This window comes from Salvelinus namaycush, chromosome 29 (genome assembly GCF_016432855.1).
Source record: "Salvelinus namaycush isolate Seneca chromosome 29, SaNama_1.0, whole genome shotgun sequence".
Lineage (NCBI taxonomy): Eukaryota > Metazoa > Chordata > Actinopteri > Salmoniformes > Salmonidae > Salvelinus > Salvelinus namaycush.
The window spans coordinates 17,410,372-17,433,038 of NC_052335.1; the positions used below are offsets into that span (position 1 = coordinate 17,410,372).

General features: G+C 46.9%; 3 protein-coding genes across 4 annotated transcripts in view; 2 read left to right on the forward strand and 1 right to left on the reverse strand.

The window, feature by feature from the left end:
* The window catches only part of LOC120023981 (nuclear receptor coactivator 1-like), a 117,179-nt gene extending 115,742 nt beyond the window's left edge, over positions 1–1,437 (forward strand). The window contains exon 6 of the mRNA XM_038968075.1: positions 1,392–1,437. Coding sequence (XP_038824003.1) covers positions 1,392–1,437 — 46 coding nt within the window. The remainder of the gene's footprint in view (positions 1–1,391) is intronic.
* LOC120024545 (nuclear receptor coactivator 1-like) lies at positions 1,071–19,820 on the forward strand. 2 transcript variants are annotated; one of them, XM_038968826.1, is made up of 18 exons: positions 1,071–1,106; positions 1,392–1,498; positions 2,027–2,204; positions 4,290–4,469; positions 4,867–4,968; positions 6,176–6,316; positions 6,527–6,674; positions 6,910–8,008; positions 8,539–8,962; positions 9,102–9,269; positions 9,436–9,553; positions 9,704–9,872; positions 10,165–10,446; positions 12,355–12,453; positions 12,815–13,199; positions 13,451–13,625; positions 13,927–14,107; positions 14,311–19,820. In XM_038968826.1, exons 2-18 carry the CDS (start codon positions 1,460–1,462, stop codon positions 14,476–14,478), a joined length of 4,056 nt encoding a protein of 1,351 aa, XP_038824754.1. In that variant the 5' UTR covers positions 1,071–1,106; positions 1,392–1,459; the 3' UTR covers positions 14,479–19,820. The 2 variants fall into 2 exon arrangements, with proteins under 2 accessions (XP_038824754.1, XP_038824755.1); XM_038968827.1 differs by lacking the exon at positions 1,071–1,106 and adding an exon at positions 1,223–1,263.
* Positions 19,821–20,550: 730 nt separating this feature from the next.
* On the reverse strand, positions 20,551–21,210 carry LOC120024394 (putative peptidyl-tRNA hydrolase PTRHD1). The gene is made up of 2 exons (XM_038968634.1): positions 21,001–21,210; positions 20,551–20,721 (listed from the first exon to the last, which is right to left on the reverse strand). The coding sequence occupies exons 1-2, from the start codon at positions 21,208–21,210 to the stop codon at positions 20,551–20,553; spliced, it is 381 nt and encodes a 126-aa protein (XP_038824562.1).
* Between the last annotated feature and the right edge of the window lie 1,457 nt (positions 21,211–22,667).

Consider the following 22,667-nt stretch of genomic DNA (forward strand, 5'->3'; position numbering starts at 1 on the left):
TGTGTCACGGAGGCGCTCCGCACTGCTAAAGCTAACTCTCTCTCCTCTGCTCTCATCCTTCTAGACCTATCGGCTGCCTTTGATACTGTGAACCATCAGATCCTCCTCTCCACCCTCTCCGAGCTGGGCATCTCCGGCGCGGCCCACGCTTGGATTGCGTCCTACCTGACAGGTCGCTCCTACCAGGTGGCGTGGCGAGAATCTGTCTCCGCACCACGTGCTCTCACCACTGGTGTCCCCCAGGGCTCTGTTCTAGGCCCTCTCCTATTCTCGCTATACACCAAGTCACTTGGCTCTGTCATATCCTCACATGGTCTCTCCTATCATTGCTATGCAGACGACACACAATTAATCTTCTCCTTTCCCCCCTCTGATAACCAGGTGGCGAATCGCATCTCTGCATGTCTGGCAGACATATCAGTGTGGATGACGGATCACCACCTCAAGCTGAACCTCGGCAAGACGGAGCTGCTCTTCCTCCCGGGGAAGGACTGCCCGTTCCATGATCTCGCCATCACGGTTGACAACTCCATTGTGTCCTCCTCCCAGAGTGCTAAGAACCTTGGCGTGATCCTGGACAACACCCTGTCGTTCTCAACTCACATCAAGGCGGTGACCCGTTCCTGTAGGTTCATGCTCTACAACATTCGCAGAGTACGACCCTGCCTCACACAGGAAGCGGCGCAGGTCCTAATCCAGGCACTTGTCATCTCCCGTCTGGATTACTGCAACTCGCTGTTGGCTGGGCTCCCTGCCTGTGCTATTAAACCCCTACAACTCATCCAGAACGCCGCAGCCCGTCTGGTGTTCAACCTTCCCAAGTTCTCTCACGTCACCCCGCTCCTCCGCTCTCTCCACTGGCTTCCAGTTGAAGCTCGCATCCGCTACAAGACCATGGTGCTTGCCTACGGAGCTGTGAGGGGAACGGCACCTCCGTACCTTCAGGCTCTGATCAGGCCCTACACCCAAACAAGGGCACTGCGTTCATCCACCTCTGGCCTGCTCGCCTCCCTACCTCTGAGGAAGTACAGTTCCCGCTCAGCCCAGTCAAAACTGTTCGCTGCTCTGGCACCCCAATGGTGGAACAAACTCCCTCACGACGCCAGGTCAGCGGAGTCAATCACCACCTTCCGGAGACACCTGAAACCCCACCTCTTTAAGGAATACCTAGGATAGGATAAAGTAATCCTTCTAACCCCCCCCTCCCCCTTAAAAGAGTTAGATGCACTATTGTAAAGTGGTTGTTCCACTGGATATCATAAGGTGAATGCACCAATTTGTAAGTCGCTCTGGATAAGAGCGTCTGCTAAATGACTTAAATGTAAATGTAAGTTCAGTCCCCCCCCTTTTTTTCTATTCCTAAGATCTCTGTGTGTGTTTGTCCCCTGCAGAGAAAGCGTCTCTAATATCACCAGAGGACAAGGTGCAGAGGAGTGACATTTCGTCCAGTAGTCAGGGCATGGTGGAGAAAGAGGCTCTGGGGCCGCTGCTGCTCGAGGTGAGTGAAACAATAAAGCTTGGTGGAATTTGAATTTCATTGACAGACACAGGAAGAATCCACTTATCCATTGATTGGATCATTTAGGCATGCTGCTTTCTGAGCACAGGTACTCTTTCATGAAAATATAATCATATTTTTGGTTGCTCATTAGTAAATGAATGCATAGTAATTCGAGTGCATCTGCTCACAGTAAATTTACATAAAGTTAGTTGTGTATATTTTTTGTGTAAAAATGCAATTTTCGGGGACAACTGCAATTTTATTCTAATCTCTCTGTCTTCAGTATTTTCTCTGTTTTGTCCAGAGTGATTCAGTGACTCTGTATGGTTCCCAGGACTTAGTTTCCCAGTGAGGCCCAGTGTCATTATGCTTTCCACGTTAGTTCCTGGCACACTTTCCCCCTGGCTGAGGCTGGGGCTGTGAGAGAGAGAAAGGCTGAAGTCCCCCTGCTCTCTTTGTGTGTTCCCCTTCCTCCGGAGGTGTCTGTTTCACTCCTCTTTTGTCCCTCCCTCTGTTTCGGGCCAGGCCCTGGACGGCTTCTTCTTTGTGGTCAACCGCGAGGGCCGGATCGTGTTTGTGTCAGAGAATGTGACGAGTTACCTAGGTTACGCCCAGGAAGAGCTGATGACCTCCAGCGTGTACAGCATCCTCCACGTGGGAGACCACAATGAGTTCATCCGCAACTTGCTGCCCAAGAGCCTCGGTGAGAATGACAGGAGAGGAGGAGGGGAGGGGACGAGACGAGAGAAGAGAGGATGGTGAAGGAAGGAGAGGAGGGCGAGAGAGAGGGGGGAGGGATCAGACAGAGGAATAGAGAGAAGTAGAAAGGAAGAGAAGAGGAAGTCGAGCAGTGTGACAAGGACAAGAGAAAGGAGATGAGGAAGGAAAGGAGATGAAGAAGAACATGATAGAGGGAAGACGGGTAAGAAAGAAAGACAAAGAGGATGGAGAGGAGGTAAGAGAGGAATCTCTGCTATAGGCATGGTATCATGCAGTATGAAGCAGCCAGATCACGTGACAGCTATAAGAGCATAGTAACCAGGAGACATGAAAGGGTCTGTGTCCCGTGAAGCCCCTAGTAATTCCTCTCTATAAAGGCCAGGCCAGACAAGATGGGTTAATGTCAGCAGAGATGGACAGGTCAACTAGCTACTATCTACCTGCCTGTCTTCAGCTTAAACTCTCACTACATAGTGACCACGTTTACATGCACACCAATATCCCGTTATTATTAAGTATTCTGTTCTTGAGTTGGCGCATATAAACGTCCAATCCCGTTTACAATAACCCTTGTATAAGCTTGTATCCTAGTTATGAGAAACCCAGATAAGATGCCTGGGACGTGCTGATCTAAGACGGGATACTGTGAGATGTAAAAATTGTATCCTGTTTATTGTTGTTTTTGTGGTCTGCGCAGGCTCAGTTTTGCGTATCATCGGTGTTGTTTTTGTGGTCTGCGCAGGCTCAGTTTTGCGTATCATCGGTGTTGTTTTTGTGGTCTGCGCAGGCTCAGTTTTGCGTATCATCGGTGTTGTTTTTGTGGTCTGCGCAGGCTCAGTTTTGCGTATCATCGGTGTTGTTTTTGTGGTCTGCGCAGGCTCAGTTTTGCGTATCATCGGTGTTGTTTTTGTGGTCTGCGCAGGCTCAGTTTTGCGTATCATCAGTGTTGTTTTTGTGGTCTGCGCAGGCTCAGTTTTGCGTATCATCAGTGTTGTTTTTGTGGTCTGCGCAGGCTCAGTTTTGCGTATCATCGGTGTTGTTTGATGGTGTTTTCATCTGACTGTCAAACAAATCACTTCAAACAGTTCAATCCACCATAATAATTTAGCCTACTAAAATTAATTTACTATAATTTGTAAATTGTTTGCCAACTATAGTTAGATATATGCAGCTTTTCTTCTGTCATAACCAGAATAATGTCTTACATTGATAGAATGAATGCATTAGCAATCTAGTTAACACCGGTAAAGTTGTCTGTTTCGTTTAGGGACCAGGAGGAAAACGCAATAACTCCAAAACAGTGGAAAGATTGAACCTGTGCAAAATGTCCAACTGTCATCAGTTTGACCGGTTTTAAGGAAATGAAAAGCTGAGAAAACGACGAAGCGTGTTTCTGATAAGACTTCAGTTCGTCTTGGCTGCATATTGTGTACGGTTAAAATACCGTCTGCTTGCATAACAGTGTCAAAGATAACACATTACATGCACATTTGCATTTTCTCAAGAGATGCTGAAAGAAAGATATCATATTTCTCCACTCCTGTTCCGGAGACAAAAGTATATATTGTATCGTTTTACAGCAATAAATGCATAATTCTGCAGGAGTTAATAGTATAGGTTATTACGCAGCGTTACACGTGAGAGGTTATATGCCTACAGCCAGTGTCCAGATTTCAGTTACTATTCCATTTAACCCATAGGAATTTAAATGAGTAATATTCTGTTTATTCATGCCTACAGGGATACTCTAGAGCGGGATGTCAAAGGTGCATGTAAAGAGCTTCTCCCGAATGAGACCTTAAGCAGGATATTATCTACTATCCGGAATACTGTGCACATGTAAACGTGGTCACTCACTACTGTTCTCTGTCTTGCTTATTCTCTCCCCCCTCTTCTCCTGTCTATATTGTATATATTTTGTATCTGTCTCTACCCCATATGTCATTCCTGTCTCTTTTCAAGCCATTATTATTACATCACACACGCATTGGTTTACCTGTCTCTGTCCCCGTTCCTATTGATTTGTGTGTGTGTCTATACCATTACTTGTGTGTTTGTGTGTGTGTAGTCAACGGGGTGCCATGGCCCCAGGAGCAGGGCCGGAGGAACAGTCACACGTTTAGCTGCCGGATGCTGAAGAGGCCCCCTGACGAGGTGGACTCAGAGAACCAGGAGGCACGGCAGCAGTACGACATCATGCAGTGTTTTACTGTCTCCCAGCCCAAAGCCATGCAGGACGAGGGAGATGGTGAGTACACACACACACACACACACACACACACACACACACACACACACACACACACACACACACATACATACATACTCACACACAGACACGCATGTACACTCACAGACGCATACATATATACACACACAGACGTACAGCTAGATGCACAGATACATGCCACGTCTGCACACAGACGTTTACATACACATTGAACAAGGTGCAGCAGCGACATGAGAACGCTGGTCTTTACCTTGTCCTCCTAGCTAGCCCTGAGCCATATTGGAGGGATAGAGTTCGACACAGTGACGCTCTGCGTATTACAACGAACACACACACACACACACACGCACAGTCACACAACACATACACACCTGTCAGAGTCTTAACTCTGACCTTTGATTGGTGTTGTGCCCAGACCTGCAGACCTGCCTGATCTGCATAGCCTGTCGGATGCCTCGCCCCCAGCAGCTCCCTGCTATCAGCACTGAGTCCTTCATCACCAAACAGGATCCCACAGGTATTAACCGCTGACCTCTCACCTTTTACCTCGCAACTGCTGTTGGCACACAAACACTCCATACACACACACTCCAATGTGTGGATTAGAGAGCTTTCTTTTTGTGCTAGAAGGTGGACTAACTAGAGAGTGTTGCTCCAGAAGGTAGACTAACTAGAGAGTGTTGCTCCAGAAGGTGGACTAACTAGAGAGTGTTGCTCCAGAAGGTAGACTAACTAGAGAGTGTTGCTCCAGAAGGTAGACTAACTAGAGAGTGTTGCTCCAGAAGGTGGACTAACGAGAGAGTGTTGCTCCAGAAGGTGGACTAACTAGAGAGTGTGGCTCCAGAAGGTAGACTAACTAGAGAGTGTTGCTCCAGAAGGTAGACTAACTAGAGAGTGTTGCTCCAGAAGGTGGACTAACTAGAGAGTGTTGCTCCAGAAGGTAGACTAACTAGAGAGTGTTGCTCCAGAAGGTGGACTAACTAGAGAGTGTTGCTCCAGAAGGTGGACTAACTAGAGAGTGTTGCTCCAGAAGGTGGACTAACTAGAGAGTGTTGCTCCAGAAGGTGGACTAACTAGAGAGTGTTGCTCCAGAAGGTGGACTAACTAGAGAGTGTGGCTCCAGAAGGTAGACTAACTAGAGAGTGTGGCTCCAGAAGGTAGACTAACTAGAGAGTGTGGCTCCAGAAGGTGGACTAACTAGAGAGTGTTGCTCCAGAAGGTGGACTAACTAGAGAGTGTTGCTCCAGAAGGTGGACTAACTAGAGAGTGTTGCTCCAGAAGGTGGACTAACTAGAGAGTGTTGCTCCAGAAGGTGGACTAACTAGAGAGTGTTGCTCCAGAAGGTGGACTAACTAGAGAGTGTTGCTCCAGAAGGTGGACTAACTAGAGTGTTGCTCCAGAAGGTGGACTAACTAGAGAGTGTTGCTCCAGAAGGTGGACTAACTAGAGAGTGTTGCACAATAAACAGGCTTGTTGGTAAACCTACCTAGAGAGGAAAGAAAAGGACAGGGTTTCAGCTCTCACTACTACTGCCATTTACATCTGAGTGTCTCAAAACTCACTTTGAGTGGTCCACAATGTTGCAAAAACAATATGTATTTTGTATCATTGTGGAGCTCTAACTCTGACCTCATAATGTAACTCCATCTGGTTTTCATCACCGAGCCTCAGTATCTCTGGTTACAGATGTGTGTTTTTTGATGTGTGTGTCTGTTTATCTCCAGGGAAAATCATCTCCATAGAGACCAGTGCTCTGCGGGCGACGGGGCGACCAGGCTGGGAGGACCTGGTCAGGAAGTGCATCTACGCATTCTTCCAGCCACAGGGGAAAGAACCCTCCCACGCCAAGAAGCTGCTCCACGAGGGTGAGGAGGAGGGGAAAAGAAGTGGAGGATGAGGAAGAGTAGGGAGGAAGGGAGAGGGGAAATAAACTTTCTGCACTTTTCTCAATAATGAAACTGTAATAAAAAAGTACAGTGTGGTACCATTGCAAAAACATATATGTTTTTTCTCATTAAAAGTAAGCCACAATGATAAGTAGGCCAATTGTTGTTTGTGCATGTGCGTGTTGCCAGTGATGACCCATGGCACGGCCATCAGTCCTCTTTACCAGTTCAACCTGAGCGACGGGACCCCCCTCAGCGCTCAGACCCGCTGCAAGTTCTGCTGCCCCCCCAAATCCGACGTTCAGCCCTTCATCATGGGCATTCACACTATTGACAGGTAACACACACAACCGTGCAGGCACGGAGAACACACAAACTGGCAGGTCATGTGGAACAAGTAGAGTTGATTACTTTATTGCCAATCAACGATGGTTGTAAGGGTAGGAATTCTATAGGATAGTATAGGCTGATGGGAATGTGTTTTTGTGCCAATGATATAAACAAACAATACTTTTTCCAGAATATTTCTCTCACCCAGCTGATGTTTTGCTCATGTTTTCCTTCTCTTGTAGGGAACACAACACTGCTAGCTCTCAGGAAAACACTAACTCCAGCCTTCTACTGACCCATGGGAGCCCTGCTTCCTCCCACCCTTCCCGTTCCCCTGCCCTACCGGCGGGCATCGAGGCCAGCCAAGCCCCAGGCCCCACCTCTAGCCTCCATCTCAACAACGGAAACAGCTCCGGCACCACCGCCCCCACCACACCCACCAGCCATTCAGCAGGGTACCTGACGCCCAACCGGTTGTGTCCTCAGCAGGTCAACAGCCCCTCACCCCTGGGCAGCCCCCTCACAGCCATCCCTACCTCATTCATGTCGCCCAGGCCCCCCAGGGGCAGCCCGGGGCTGGGCGGCAGCCCGCGCGTCCCAGGGAACCCCTTCTCCCCTTCCACTCCTGGCCTGCACTCTCCGGCAGGGGCCTTAGGAGGTGGAGGTGGTGGCGGGGGCGGTGGAATCCTCAGCAGGCAGCACTCTGGTGGGGACGGTGGATCAGGGACCCCCCTGGGTTTCTCTCTGCCCTCCCCTCTACCTCAGAGGAAGGCCAGCACCCCCACCAGCTCCCCAACGCGCCCTCCCCCCGCCAAGCCCCCTGAGGGAAAAGGAGGAGGTGGGGGAGGAGAGTACCTGGGGGGTAACCCCAAACTCAACCAGCTCCTGGACAATGGCAGAGTGGGGCCGCCTGGGGACCCCAACAACACCGCTCCTAACACCCACCCCAACACACCCACCTCCACCCCTCAGTGCCCGGCCTCCCACAGCACGCTGACGGAGCGCCACAAGATCCTCCACCGCCTCCTGCAGGACAGCAGCCCGACCGAGGGCGGCAACGGCAAGGAGTCTGAGATCAAGAAGGAGCCTCCTGCCAGCCCTGCCACCGCCAACCCCAACGGACCCCCCACCACCCCCCAGGACCACCAGCTGCTGCGCTTCCTCCTGGACACGGATGAGAAGGACCTGAGAGACCTGCCCCCTCCGGCCGCTCTCAGCCTGCAGACGGTCCGGGTCAAGACTGAGAAGAGGGCCACCGGGGACACTACGCCCTGTGCTGCAGCCTGCGCCAGCCCCAAACCCAAACCCAGTCCTGCAGACAGCAGGCCGCCCAGAGACCCGGTATTGTCTGCAGCCCTACTCCCCTCATACACAGTGCCAGTAGTATCCAGAGTTGGCAAGATCCTGTCCCAGACATGCTGAACTCTCAGACAGTTTAAGTTTGGGGTTAAGGTTAGGAATAGGGTTAGGTTTTAGGGTTGGGGCCGGGGCCGGGGGTTAGAATTGGGGACATTGGATATGTAACTCTGGATATCCCTGTTGTTGTGGTTGTCACAGTGTCTGGAACGTGAGAGTGCCTTGCTGGCGGGCTGCCTGAGTGCATGCTGCTGCTGCCTTCTAAAGGGAGCATGTGATTCGCTGCTGTATTTGTTCTATTTATGTTGAGCGCATAGTAACACTCCCTCACTGCCCTCTTATATCAGGAGCTAGTTGTGTTCATTTGTGGCCCCTCTAGGACTTTGTCTCTCCCCAGCACAGAGCTTCCAGCGGCAGCCTTTGAAGTTCTTTGACCTTTGCTTTCTCTCCCTGTCCCTGTCTCCCCCCCTTCCCGTCCTTTCCTTTCATTCTTTGCCCCGTTCCCTCTCTCTTAGTTCCCCAGTGGACCTGCTGACCTGGACCCTCTCAGCCAGCTGTTGCCCACCCTCAGGGGCCCCGCTGGGGCCAAGCAGGGCAGCGAGGAGAAGGGTGACCCTCAGGCCCTGTCGTCCCATAGCCCCCAGACCCAACCTCAACCTCGGCTCCAGTCACCTCCACAGCCTCGGCTTCAGTCCCCCTCCCAACCTCAACCCCAACTTCAGTCCCCTACTCAGGTCCAGCCTCAGAACCATCTTCAGTCCCCTCTCCAGTCCCCTACCCATCTCCAACCCCAGAACCAGCTTCATTCCCCTTTCCAGTCCCCTACCCATCTCCAACCCCAGAACCAGCTTCAATCCCCTACCCTACTCCAGCCCAGCGAGGCCAACGTTCCCAGAGCCATGAGCGTGAAGAGGGAGCCTCCCCGAACACCAAGCCGAGGTACAGCAGGGATTAGGGGGTTCAAGGGTGAGGGGTCACCATAGTGGGTCATCCCACTGTATGCTGCCTGTCTTCATTTTCCACGTGGCCACCCAGGAAAGGACTGATCCTGACCGTGTGTCTGTTTGTGTCTGTGCAGGGCTCACGGATGTCTCCTCCAGCCTGCAGAACCAGTCACACTTTGACTTCTGCAGCCCCACCACCCCCAGCCAGGGACAGGGACAAGGGGAGCCCTTCCAGACACCGAAAGACAGCAGCAGCCCCTACACAGAGCCTGGACTCATGAACTCGTTCAACTCCAACACCGGTATGAACTAGAATATGCTCATATCAAACAATCCTCAGTTAAATATCTATAGGGCATTTCCAAAAATAGTTGGAAATTACATAATGATTACAGAATAATATGGAATCTATGTGGTAGTTGTTTGTTTCATGGGGGTTCATTAAGAGTTGTGTGTGCTGTCTTTCAGGGTTGTCTAAGATGGAGACGGACTCTCAGCAGTTCCGGCCCCTGGCCCTGACTGACTCTCTGTCCTTTGATGGAGGCATGGGAAACCCCGTGCAAGCCTCTCTGGCCTCCCCTCAGGAGTGAGTATAGTACTCCTTTGTGGACACACAGACACATACATTCCTCATTGCTCACATTCCAATTCACACGCACACAGAACCAAACCTTCCACATCCTTACATTGAATGCACAGACTCCCATGTTCCTGACTCCCCCTGTGTGTGGAGCAGGCAGTGTGTCCCGTGCCCGCTGGACCAGCTGCTGTGCCCCCCCACCACCCCAGAGGGTCGTAACGATGAGAAGGCCCTCCTGGACCAGCTGGTGTCCTTCCTGAGTGGGACGGACGAGAGTGAGCTGGCAGAGCTGGACCGAGCCCTGGGCATCGACAAGCTGGTACAGGTGAGATCACAGGAGGAGGAGAATGATAGTAGATTACGTTAGCCTTCTTCAAGTGTTATCTATATAAGAGGACAGGCACTGTCATACAACCTGATTCTACTACACTGCAGAGCTGAATGAGAGCTAAATATAGAGGGAATTTAAATTCCTGTCCAAAGCACCACAGAATCATTACTCTCCAGTACAGTAGTGCAATCATCGATACATGCTTCACGTAATGATTCGTTTGGTCCTGGAGAGTTTGTTGGACTGTAATTAACCCAGTATTGACCCTATCCATTCCTCTCCCTAGGGCGGCTGCTTTGACCCCACCCCTCAACGGTTTCCCTCCCAGCCCCCTGCCGCCACCCCCATCTCCATGGACCCCAAGCTGACTGGCTACCCCTCTCAGTTCAGCACTGGCTCCCCTGCCCAGTTCCCTCCAGAGATGGGGCAGGGTATGGGGGTCTTTGGGGCACCCAGGGGGGCCTTCCCCGGGGGCATGGGCAGAGCGCCTGGCGTTGCCAACCAGCTCCGACTGCCACCCAACCAGCTGAGGTTACAGCTGCAACAGAGGCTGCAGGGCCCACAGCAGGTAGGATGGGCTGGGCAGAGCGGGTACATTAGGGGTTGCAGACTTTTGTTCCAACCCAGCACTAACACACCAGATTAAACTATACTGAACAAAAATATAAACGCATCCATTTCAACCATTTTACTGAGTTACATTTCATATAAGGAAATCATTCAATTGAAATTAATGTGCATGGGCGCAGCCATGGGAGGGCATAGGCCCACCCACTTGGGAGCCAGGCTCACCCCTTGGGGAGCCAGGCCCAGCCAATCAGAATGAGTTTTTCCCCTCAAAGGGGCTTTATTACAGGCAGAAATACTCCTCAGTTTCATCAACTGTCCGGGTGGCTGGTCTCAGACGAGCCCGCAGGTGAAGAAGCCGGATGTGGAGGTCCTGGGCTGACGTGGTTACACGTGGTCTGCGGTTTTGAGGCCGGTTAGACGTACTTCTCTAAAATGACGTTGGAGGCAGCCCAGGACCTCCACATGGTAGAGAAAGGAACATTACATTTTCTTGCAACAGCTCTGGTGGACATTCCTGCAGACAGCATGCCAATTGCACGCTCCCTCAAAACTTGAGATGTCTGTGGCATTCTGTTGTGTGACAAAACTGCACATTTATTTCCCCCAGCACAAGGTGCACCTGTGTAATGATCATGCTGTTTAATCAGCTTCTTGATATATTACACCTGGCAGGATTAATGGATTACCTTGGCAAAGTAGAAATGCTCACTAACAGGGATACAAACACATTTCTGCACAACATTTCTGGGATCTTTTATTTCAGCTCATGAAACATGGAACCAACACTTTACATGTTGCGTTTATATTTTTTGTTAAGTATGAATTAAACCATGACACCGCTGCTCAAGAGGAACAGAGTTACCTAGCCAGGCTGGCCCACTCCCCTGGTCCATCTTTCTAACGTGGGCGTAGTTGATTCCCTCCTCTCCTCTACACAGGAGGGAGGTGAGTTTTAACAGGTCTTGTTTACGTTAATGAAGCCTGTATCACGCAGCGTTGCCTTTTAATCCTAGTCAGAGCCAGCGCTCGTTAAACACTGGCTTGGCAATAGTAAATCTCCCTCCTGGCCGACCGGGCAGCCCTATATTGTGTTAATGTGCCATTGTGTTGTGTAGCTACGCAGGGCTAGCTAGCGCGGTGAAATGGATGGTCATGTGAGGAAGAGAACCTCTTATGCTCCATTATGGTACAGCAGAACAAACACATGGGAACTAAATGGCTGCTACAAGCCCATCTATGGTAGGAGAGTACTGTATGTGCTGTATATTCACTGGGATTGATTGTTTATTATCCTTTTTGCTCTATATGTAACTCCGTTCACACACACACAGAGAGAGAGAGAGAGACCGCCTGATGTGTTGTCAGCCTGCTCCCACACAAATGTGGCTCACATCTCCTTTTTTTTTTTTCTTCTTCAAGGTCTCTCTCCATCCCGCTCCCCTCACACATGCTGCTCTTACTCACGGTTCCCACACAGCGGTCTCTGCATATTATTATTAGGACTTTAGTGCTTCTTCTGCTAGCTGCTCATGTTGATTTAAAAGACCTCATGGCAAAGTAAAGGATATTAAGAATCTGGATTTCAGCACAACTCCTTTGTTCTCATTCCTGGTCCTCTTTATTAGTCTTTAACACACGTCTCCTGATCAGATGTTGAGTTCCCATCTCCCGTTTCCTTTCTATCAGTTCTCTTCTCTTCTCTTCTTTCACACACTTCACTCATCAGTCCATTTTTTTTAAATCTCAATCCTGTCTTTTCCTTCTATCTGCTCTCACTCCTCTCTCGTCTCTCATTTCTTCACTTAGTCCACTCCCTTCCTCCTCTCCTCCCTCTATTGTTTCTCCCCTCCCTCCCTCCTCTCTATCAGTCATGTGACTCACTCCCCTCTCGCTCTCTCTCTGCCAGCTGCAGAACAGGCTGGCTGCCATGAGCCAGTTCCCAGGGGGAGCTCACGTTACCATGGGGATGCGTCAGGGAGTGCAGCAGCCTCATATACCCTCTCAGGTGAGTGTTTCTGGAGAACTCACGATCACCATCAATCCTGTCCTCACGCTTCCTTCTCTCTTGTTCTCGTAATTGTTTTTCTCTGTCTCCAATACTTTTCTCTTACTCTGTTTCTCTCCCTCTTTCGGCATGGTGTGTATTGAGTAAGTCCTAAGCATCATAGCTAGTTATACTGAGTTATTGGTACGAAAACAAAGTGCCTGATTCTCTTCTCTGTCCATCCATCTCCCTCTCTCTGAAGGAAGTACCTTCCAGTCTATTTCAAATGGTATAGGTCATTTGGGAATCTATGCATGAATGTGAGGGCTGTTTTGCGGACAGAAGGTGTCTCCTATATGTCCCCTATCCTCTCTCCCTGCAGCCTCCTCTAAACGCCCAGATGCTGGCCCAGAGGCAGCGGGAGCTCTACAGCTTCCAGCACCGCCAGAGGCAGCTCCTGCAGCAGAAGGTCATGTTGATGAGGCAAGGCATGGGGACCGGGGGGCCTATTGGGGCCACCAGGGGACAAAAAGGACCCCAGCCACAGCAACAACAGTTTAGCTACCCTCCAGGCTACAGCCCCATGTCAGGAAACCCACCCAGCTCTCCCAGCCTCTTCAATCCCATGGGAGGGCCCCTGGACCCCAAGCTGTCGGGCCTGGGCTCCATGGGCAGCCATTCAGCCATGATGGGTGGGATGCAGGGACAGTTTGGGGGGGTGAACTCGGCGGTCCAGCCTGGGCTCTTCCAGCAGTTTGGAGGACCGGGTGAGTGACTAGGCTACCTAGGTATCCACCATAATCACTGCTAGATTATGTCTGGTTGATGGTTCTGTCTCGATAGCATCAGGAATTGTCAGTACAATGTGCTGACATTGTCAATATCAAAATGTGATATAAAGTAGTTTGCAGACAGGATCCATAGAAAATGGAATACAGTGCTGCTGACAAATATCAATATGAAAATGTTTTAGACTCTAGAATGTTCTAACACTATCTCTCTGTCTTTTTCCTCAAAGGTATGGTCCAGCAAGGAGACCCCTCGTTCCCTCTAGAGCTCAGTCCCACCAGCCCCTTGCTGTCCCCTCAGAACTCCACCTCCCAGAGTCCTCTGCTCCAGCAAGCCCAGCCTCCTCCTGGGTACCAGTCACCTGACATGAAGAGTTGGCAGCAAGCTGGCATGGGCAGCAACAGGTGAGGTGGCCAGAGCCATGCCTGTGTAAACGTGTAAATTGCATAGCCCGTTATTGACTTGGCATCTACATAGAAATGACACGGTCAGATGGTTATTACATCATTATTACATAATAATGACCTGTTTGCTTCTTAGAGAATTCTTTCTAACAAGCACTTATGTAACATTATACCAGATGTGGTTCATTCTTTGAAGTCTATATATTGTATTGGTAGTTATAATGACCAGATATAGCAGCTGAAAGAGGAGTGTACATAAAACCACTGGTATCATGACTTTGTGTTCTGTCTTGTGTGTCAGCTTATTCAGCCAGTCTGGTCAGACGACGCCCCAGGCCTTTGGGCAACAGGGGGTCTACAACAACATGAGTATCACCGTGTCAATGGCAGGAGGCTCAGGGGGTGTGGGCTCACTACCTCCCATGGGACCACCCGTTGGCCTGGGCAACAGTAACCTTGGCAACTCCATGTGTAACGATCAGGTGAGGGTGCCACACCTGAAGTCAGCCACCGCAACTTAGAAGTCCTCGAGTAGAAAAGCAGTAACAGACCATCCAAACTGCCATTTGACCAAAACTGTTGTGGTGAACCATTTCACTAAGGCTCTCTCCTATCACTTTCATTTCCTTCTGTTCTCCTCCCTCCTTTCTCCACTGATGTCCTCTCTCCCTCCTCTCCTCATCAGGTACAGCAGGTTCAAGTGTTTGCCGACGTCCAGTGTACGGTGAACCTGGTGGGCAGCGACTCCTACCTAAACCAGCCGGGGTCCATAGGCCCCCAGAAAGGACCCCAGGGGCCTCAGAGCAGCCAGTCCCAGCAGAAGAGCCTCCTCCAGCAGCTCCTCACAGAGTGACTCCTCAGCTCAGCTGCCTGCCAGCGGAAAGGTTCTCCATAGACCACCACAACCTCTTTTCTTTTTCACCTTTGGTTTTAGACAGCTACCTGCTGGACTGGTTAGGAAGGCCCTGGGAGGGAGACTGAGGTCCAGGTAACAGCGTGTCTGTCTACCTGCCTGACAGCCTCAGCCCGTACCGTAAGACCGCAACGATCGTTCAGCACTCATTCCTGGTTACATACTTTCAACACAAAGTCTGCTTCCTGTTCTGAGAAAGGAATCAGGTTCCGGTTTTGCCAAGTCGTCGCGGTCGTCAAAACATGACCTGGTTCCTTATTGGCCCGTTCCATCAGGCCGTCGCAGCAGTACGTTTTGGGAGTGCGAGCAGCGTGCAGCTGAGCTCAGCTTTGGGTGGTTAACCCGTCGTCTCGCCTTTTTGCCTCGCGCGGGGCAGGTGGGGCGATGTTGTGGGGACAACATTTTAAGAATGTTAGGTTTTTAACCTCTGCAATGGAAAGCTCAGTTTCAGCTGGATCTGTGACTGACTGGCTCTCTCCACTGCAGTGCCTGATGGGAGGAAGTTCCCAGCTCTCGTTTTTGTTTTTCTGTTCTCGTCATCTGCGTCGTCAGGACAACAAGCATCACGGCCAGGATGGGATGGGAGACTGCTCTGCTCTGTTCAGTTGGCAACACTGTCTTTCCTGGGAGGGCATTTTCTAACTACCTGACTGTCAAACTAACTGTCTGTCCTACACATTTTTCTCCCCAGCGTCTGTGAATACGAGCCACAATGGGCTCTCTTTGGCCTGTCAGTGTTGTTTTTCCATGTAGAACCGTGCAGCTGGGTAGTATTGTCCAGCAAGGATGAGATGAATTCACACTATCTACTTTCCTTTCAAAAGCGTAATTTAATTACTCTAAAAAGCAACTGTCATTTTGAGCTCAAACTATACATTGCGATTCATTGCAGGTTTTTACCCCCCTTTTTAAAAAATTGCGGCGTCTAAGATGTCAGTTATGTTTTAGGCGACATTTGGCATTATGAAAATGTAACACTGCTAAATGTTGTGGTGGGGAAACTGTCTCTGTATTCTGTAATGTGAAAAAAGAAAATCTTGGTATAAGAATTTTTGCGATTGATTTAGAAATGGCTAGCTCTGCTCTTTTGGCATCCCATTGAATGTTTCAATATTCTTAAATTAACCTCAAAACAAACAGGAGTGGATTATCAATATCACACAAAGACATGAATATGTTGTAGCTAGTAACAGTAGAATTTCCTCACTAAGAAGTGATGGATGTTGAATGGGGTCTTGGAAACACAGCTCTCTCTCTCTCTCTCTCTCTCCGACTCTGCCCGTGATGATGTCACTCCACTGGCCGCACACTACAGCTCTTTTTGACTGCTCATGTGACCTACTGTTGCCCAGTCAGACACTGTCTATCAGCGCTAACCTCTGTTGATATTTACTATACACATTCATTCACATAAAGTCCTGCCAACAAACACAATGTTTTTATAGGAGTAAACAAGAACCTATTAACAAGCAATAACCATAATTGAAGAGACAAAATAAATGTTTTGCGGCGTTGTAATGATAATGAAAAATCAAGTCTACTTTGTCTTCTCTGCTCTATCCCGGGTACCTGTATTTCTGATTAACAAGGCTTTCTAAAGGATAACTGTTATTATCCAACTAGATGTCTCACTGCTGTGTATATACAAGGTATTTCACAAGGTGTGCAACATTACCCGAGCACAGCTAATAACCGAGGAGGGTTAGGGATGATCAGTTGAAATAGCATGTATGATCACCATCCTCCTCCGGAGACCTCAAACTGCACACCAACTCAAACTGAACGCCAATGTTCTATGATTTGTGAATCACTTTATGTACAGTTTCAATGGTGTCTGTGTGCTTTATACTGTACCCAAACAGTGGCTCAGGTGTCCTCACCATACAACTCAAATTCAACCTGAAAATGGGATCATTTTGTGTGATGTCGATTACAGTTGACATGAAAAGCTGGTAGCAATTTCCAATTTGAATACTTTTACAGAAAAAAACATTTGTGAAACAGATAAACCTTGATTTTACATACCAATTGTTCCTGTGCATTTTAAGAAACTTAAAATGTTGCTTTGCTTTTACCCTATTGCATATATAATTAAATGAGGTATTTCAGTTTCCTTCTCTTCTGATAATGTTACATTTTTATTTTCTATTTGAACGGGCCGTGGGTTAACAGTTGGTATTTATCAAGGTTAAAGCCATTCCTCAGCCACTGTTTGGTTCATGTAAATAAACATACACTTTACAAAACACACGGAAGAAACACAAATTAACAACAGAATGTTTGTGGAAGGATTTCATTTGTTTTCAGTATACGTGTACTATATGGGGTACCAGCTAAAGGTTTCACACTCACAGAAGTATTACAAAGGATAACGTGTTTTTTTTTTTCATCTTCACATTCTCTCCAGCCTTTGCTCCTCATTGAGGAACAGGCATTTCTGTATGGATAGTGGTAATAGAACTGCATCAAATGTGGAAGTTAATCCGATCTGTTAATATCAACTGTTTAGCATTTGGGATATAATATGCCAAATTCAAAGCACCATTAGACAACGCTCATTAACAAACAGACATTACTTTAAGCAAGACCTGCTCAATGGCAAAGACAGTCCATTCAGTACAGGTACAAGGTAAATATTTGAACTGGTTCTTCAACATGTTAACATGTATATAACAGACAATGTGAATATGTATTTGTTCAGAATCAACAAAATGTAGTGCTCCAAGTTTGTGGTATTAACTACTCGCTTCCATTTTATTTTACATTTTTTCATTTTGATGTATATGACTGAGTGTGTGTATGTATGTGATTAATACTGTGTATCTGGTGTTTAAGATGGAAATGTCCTGATTTGATTTCTTCTTCTTTTTAGATACCTGCAAGTTTTCCTGTGGGTGTTGTTCAGATTGCTCTTTATGTGAGGGAATGGTTTAGCGACTGCTGAATGTGATTTTACTGAGAGAGAAGCAGCATGGATTGGCTTTTGTACGGGTTCATTTAAAAAGGCCATATTATTTAATTTATCTGTTATCAAAAAGTTTAAACAGATCTGAGAAAGTGGAACCTTGGATTCTGAGAAGCATGGCTTCGGTAGTTAAGTGGGCTTTTGTAGATCGCCTGATGTAGTTTTTTGCATTTTCAGAAGTAATGACCAAAGCTTCAAGATGTTTAATTCATATCATATGCAAGCCTCATGCAATTGGATGAGACAAAATGTAGCGTTTTGTTAAATTTTCTAAAATGAAATAGTCTCATACCTATACATACTAGCTCCTCTTTGACCACATGACTAATTTGTGGTAGTTTGTGCTTTGCCTGTTTGTCCTTTATTTCCTTTTTGACACGTTTTGTCCTAAGATACTGACAAGTGACCTATCAGCTATAGTATTTTTATGTAACTTGTATTCTTTGGAATTTCCCAAAGTATGATCAGTTAGAAACTTATTCTCCCTGTTGCCATTGACTCCTAGCAAAGATGCAAAAAGTATTGTATGGCCTGACGTGCTGTCATTGTTTACAGGAAGAGAGAACGTTGCAACAGCTAGCTATGCACCTCAGCGAAAAGCATTTATTTTACACTGATTTAAGTATTCAAAGCCACACTAGAATCTGAATCAATTATTTAAATCGTGGTATTTTCAGTCATTAGTTTCTTGAAGAGAAGAAAAAAAACTACCTAACTTTCGTTTTTTTAACTTAAACTAGTGTTGTTGATAATTGTCTGATCTATCAACTGAATCTCATTAAAAAATATGAATGTATTTAGCTGAATACTTTATACCAAATTTGAGGTGCCTCTTGTATATATTTTCTGCATAGAGGACTGCTCCTCGCTGTTTGATGATAATGTTAATGAGGATTTTCTTATCTTTACCTTTATAAAACAAGTTTGCTGTATTTTACATGACTTTTTTACTAAATATCTAAATATTCCAGGAATTTGCAAGAAATACAATCTAGTTTTGCACTTTATATCAGAATTATTAAGAGGAAACAGGCCATCATGAATACTGTTCAAATCAGATTACTATTTCACGATTAGGAAGAAAAAAAGGAAATCCTCTGAATGTATTAGAAAGTAAAATATTGATTTGACTTTTCTTTAGTAATCCTACTCATTTCTCAGGTTCTTAAAAACAAAGAACTTGGTTGTATAGCCCATCAATATGATGACTAAAGAGAAGTGTACTTTCTCTACTACTAATCTATGTAGTTTCAGTTCACTCTGCCACAGATCCTCAATCTAAACTATGCGTATCTTCTTCAGGTGATCCACTGCCCCTTCCCTCGGCCATCAGCTAACTAACGCGCTTACACTCATACGTCTTGTCTTGCAGCAGCTTCAACTGTTCAAAACATTCCCCCTCAGCTATGCTCCCTGCAATTATTGTACTCTGCTATATAGTGTAGCATCAGTTCTATTCATTATGTTTCTAGGCTTAGTAATACCTACCAAGCAGTAACAGCCCTACATACGTTTACTGCTATCACTTTTGCATTTCTTCGCCACCTTATCACATACTGTCTAATACAGAAGTAACATCCTTAGATAAGAGTACTGCACTGTACCCTACACAGATATTACCTCTCAACTGTTAGATTATTGGAGCAACTGTTTGCTGATGATGTTTGTCAAGTATTATATGTGCTGCCTTATCGAGACTGAAGTTGGTTGTGGTTGGAGAACTCAAAAGCTTGTATCTCGCCACTTATAAGGGCAATGATTTCTCATTGAAACGAGGTTCCACTTTTTCCCCTGTAAAAATAATATAAATATATCTATATATATTTTACACATTTTGTCCAGTTATGTTTATTATACTTGTATAAACTTGTTTTTAAAGAGGCATCGGAGCAGCTGTGTAGGACAATATGAATGAAGTATCTGGAAGAATTATGCATGTTTTTATTTCTGTGTCCAGGTGTAATACCTGGGATAAATCCTACCTTTTCTTAGGACATTGTAGACAATCAGTCTCAGGCTGGGTCCAGTACCTACAGGGGGTCCCCCCTGTAGGCTGAAAAACAAACCGTTTTTGCATCTACTGAAATGTCTTATTTGTCTGTCCGTTTTTTTGGGGAGGTATGTGGCTGCTCAGACTGGGATTAGTTCAAAGTTTACACACTTCTACACATACACCTCGTGCGTTCGGTCCCTCTGTTGCTTTTCCAAGGTGAAGATGCTGACCTTGAAAGTAAATGATGCTTTGACTAACAAATCTATAACATCCATGAATGTGAGAATGCAACACATCGCAATAAAAGCACCGTGTAAAACAGGTTATGTAATTTTGGTTGATTCTCTATTTTATTACTATATACTTCACTCTTCATTTCATTACTGTCACTAGGGCTCCCGAGTGGCGCAGCAGCCTAAGGCACTGCATCTCAGTGCTAGAGGTGTCACTACAGACACCCTGGTTCGATTCCAGGCTGTTTCACAACCGGCTGTGATTGGGAGTCCCATAGGGCAGCGCACAATTGGCCCAGCGTCGTCCGGGTTTGGCCGGTGTAGGCCGTCATTGTAAATAAGATTTTGTTCTTAATTGACTTTGCCACTAGCTACATTCTCTTTCAACCTCAATTTATTTATTCAGACTAATAATACAAGACACAAATTAGAATCATTAATGTTTTATTGCATCTACTAAGTTTGTAAACAGATTCTACTCATCAGCAGCTAGAGAAAGACCTTACATAACCTGTCACCAATTCACCCTTTCATTGAATCACAAGATATGTGGCCACATCAAATTACATGGCCAGACATCCACTCTTTAAATGGCCATTTTATGGCATGGTTCAGTGAGTGATGTCTCCCTGTTACTGTAGGACAGATAATACACTGCTTATCAGAGTGAGATTTTTCCTTATGAATCTGAAGCACAGACACTGAATGATGGTTCCTCACCGAGATGCACAGGTCAACCGCCCAAAAAAGAACATCTTAACTGGTGTGGAGCTGTGGTCCAGACTCCATTCACCACATGCATGTACAGGGGTCCTTCTGTGTCATTTGAACAGTTTAAACTTGCGCAGCAGAGGATGTACAGTGTCTTTAGGGTAAGGCTTCAGGGCCAGGCAGGTGGGGACGTTCTCTGGCTGTTCGATCCACAGCTTGTGAGCAACCCCCTTCTCTGTCAGCGTCTCAGACAGGCTGGACAGGGAGGCCTGGTCCAGAGCCTGACAAACACAGATGAGAAAGAATCACTTCACAAGCATTCGTTTTCTCTACATCCCATCTTATACCACTGCATAACTTCCATCCTACTATATTTACATTACATAAAGAAACGTACAAATGATTTTGTATTGAGAGGCTATTTTTATGCAGCTTGATATGAGCCAACTGCGCATGTGCCGAGTCAATTTGCGCACACGTTTGCGCACTACGGAAAATACTGGCATTTAGTTAACTAGTAGAAGTATAATGTTGATAAACTTGCTAGCAGTCCCAACTACCTGAAGCACCACTTTGTGCATGCTGTCCAATTCTGCCAAGTACTCCTGCGTGTCTGGATCGTTGTAGTTAAGATGAATGGCGGCGGTGGCAGCATGGCAGGCTTGCGATATAACCGCTCCCAATGGCCAGGACAACGTATGGACCAGATCCGAACGGACTACAACATACTGGACAAGGCAACGGGGGGCTGCGGTGCCTGACGCCGCCATCTTCAGTCGGTAATGGTGGCGTGAGGCAGCTTAAAGGCTCTTGCTGGCTTTGCTGCAAATTCTAGTTTATTTATCTTCCGGGTAGGTACTGTATGCCACCTTATGGCCAAAGAAAGAGACACATCCTTATCTAAAATATATGTCAAGTGGCTTGCATTGCATGACAGCACAGCAGACATCTGTATGTCGCTTGTCTTTCATACCCCAGTTATCAAATGATCATGTTTTTGCATGTATGACCTGGAAACCGATGTTTATGCCAGGCAAATCTGCTGCTAATGAGGGAGATTATTGTGCTCTAACTGTTGGCCTGTTTTTGTTCCCCTCATCTGTCCAGGCCAGGGCCACAGACACCTGTAGTCCCACATGGAGGAATCCTGTTGTGGAGGACGATAAAGAAAAGACTGCTGTCCAAACTCCAGTGCCCTGTATCCCGAGGTGGCATGGGTCAGGCCCAGTGGTGATTTTAGCATGTAAATATTGTTGGGGCAAACAAAACAAAAAATGTGGGTTGTATGCCAGCAAAGACACAACACTAAACAATACATTAATTGCACTATAACGGTGACAAACGGTGCCCACAAACTGTTAGGGCCTACATAAAGCTGTCCCAACAGCAGTCCCAACATCTTACCACTGCTACATCTGGCTATCAGCGGAGCCTTGTCTGGCAGCAAAACAGTTCATTCAGCCTCATTTACTGCCTTTAAAAAAGACACGGCTGATATGGCTGACTTGTTTAAACAAATGTGGTTTCTACTGACAATTGATATGTACAAACTATGGCATAAGTGACAACAACCGGGTAAGAGGCAATCCGTCATTTTGATTCAGACATTAATGAGCGAGCTAGGACGGACTTCAATATAACTATTTGTTCAGCACTTTTGAAATGTACAGCGACAGAATTCAGAACATGGGCCGTTCTTACAGTGTTCTCCCTCTACACCAAGTCAGAACCGCAGGATAATTAAAGGGGGCATATAAGCAGACAATGAAAGCTCTTACAATATTCGATGATCACATTTCTCAAAAACGGGTTATAGGCTACATGTGCATCACCAAGTCAGAACAGTAGGTGAAATTAAGAGGTGAAAATAGACAATTATTAGGGTGAGGCACATGGGCTACTAACATCTTACTACACAACATACACTTAGTATTACTTTCTTACCTACAGAACACATATCTCCCTGGCATATTACATCATTTATGCAGCAGCATACAAGACATTTTTGGACTCACCTTGTTGTGCTGTGCTCACTTGAACAGGAAGGTGGTGCAGCAGTCCTTCGTGGGCAAATTTTGTCAAACTTTTATTATTATCTGGATTTATGGTGCTTTCAAGACAACTGGGAACTCCACCCCCCCCACCCCAAAAAAAGGTTGAATCATGATGACATCAGGGATCTTCAGGTCGTAGCTCTAGAAAGAGGCCCGAGTTCCTGATTTACAAT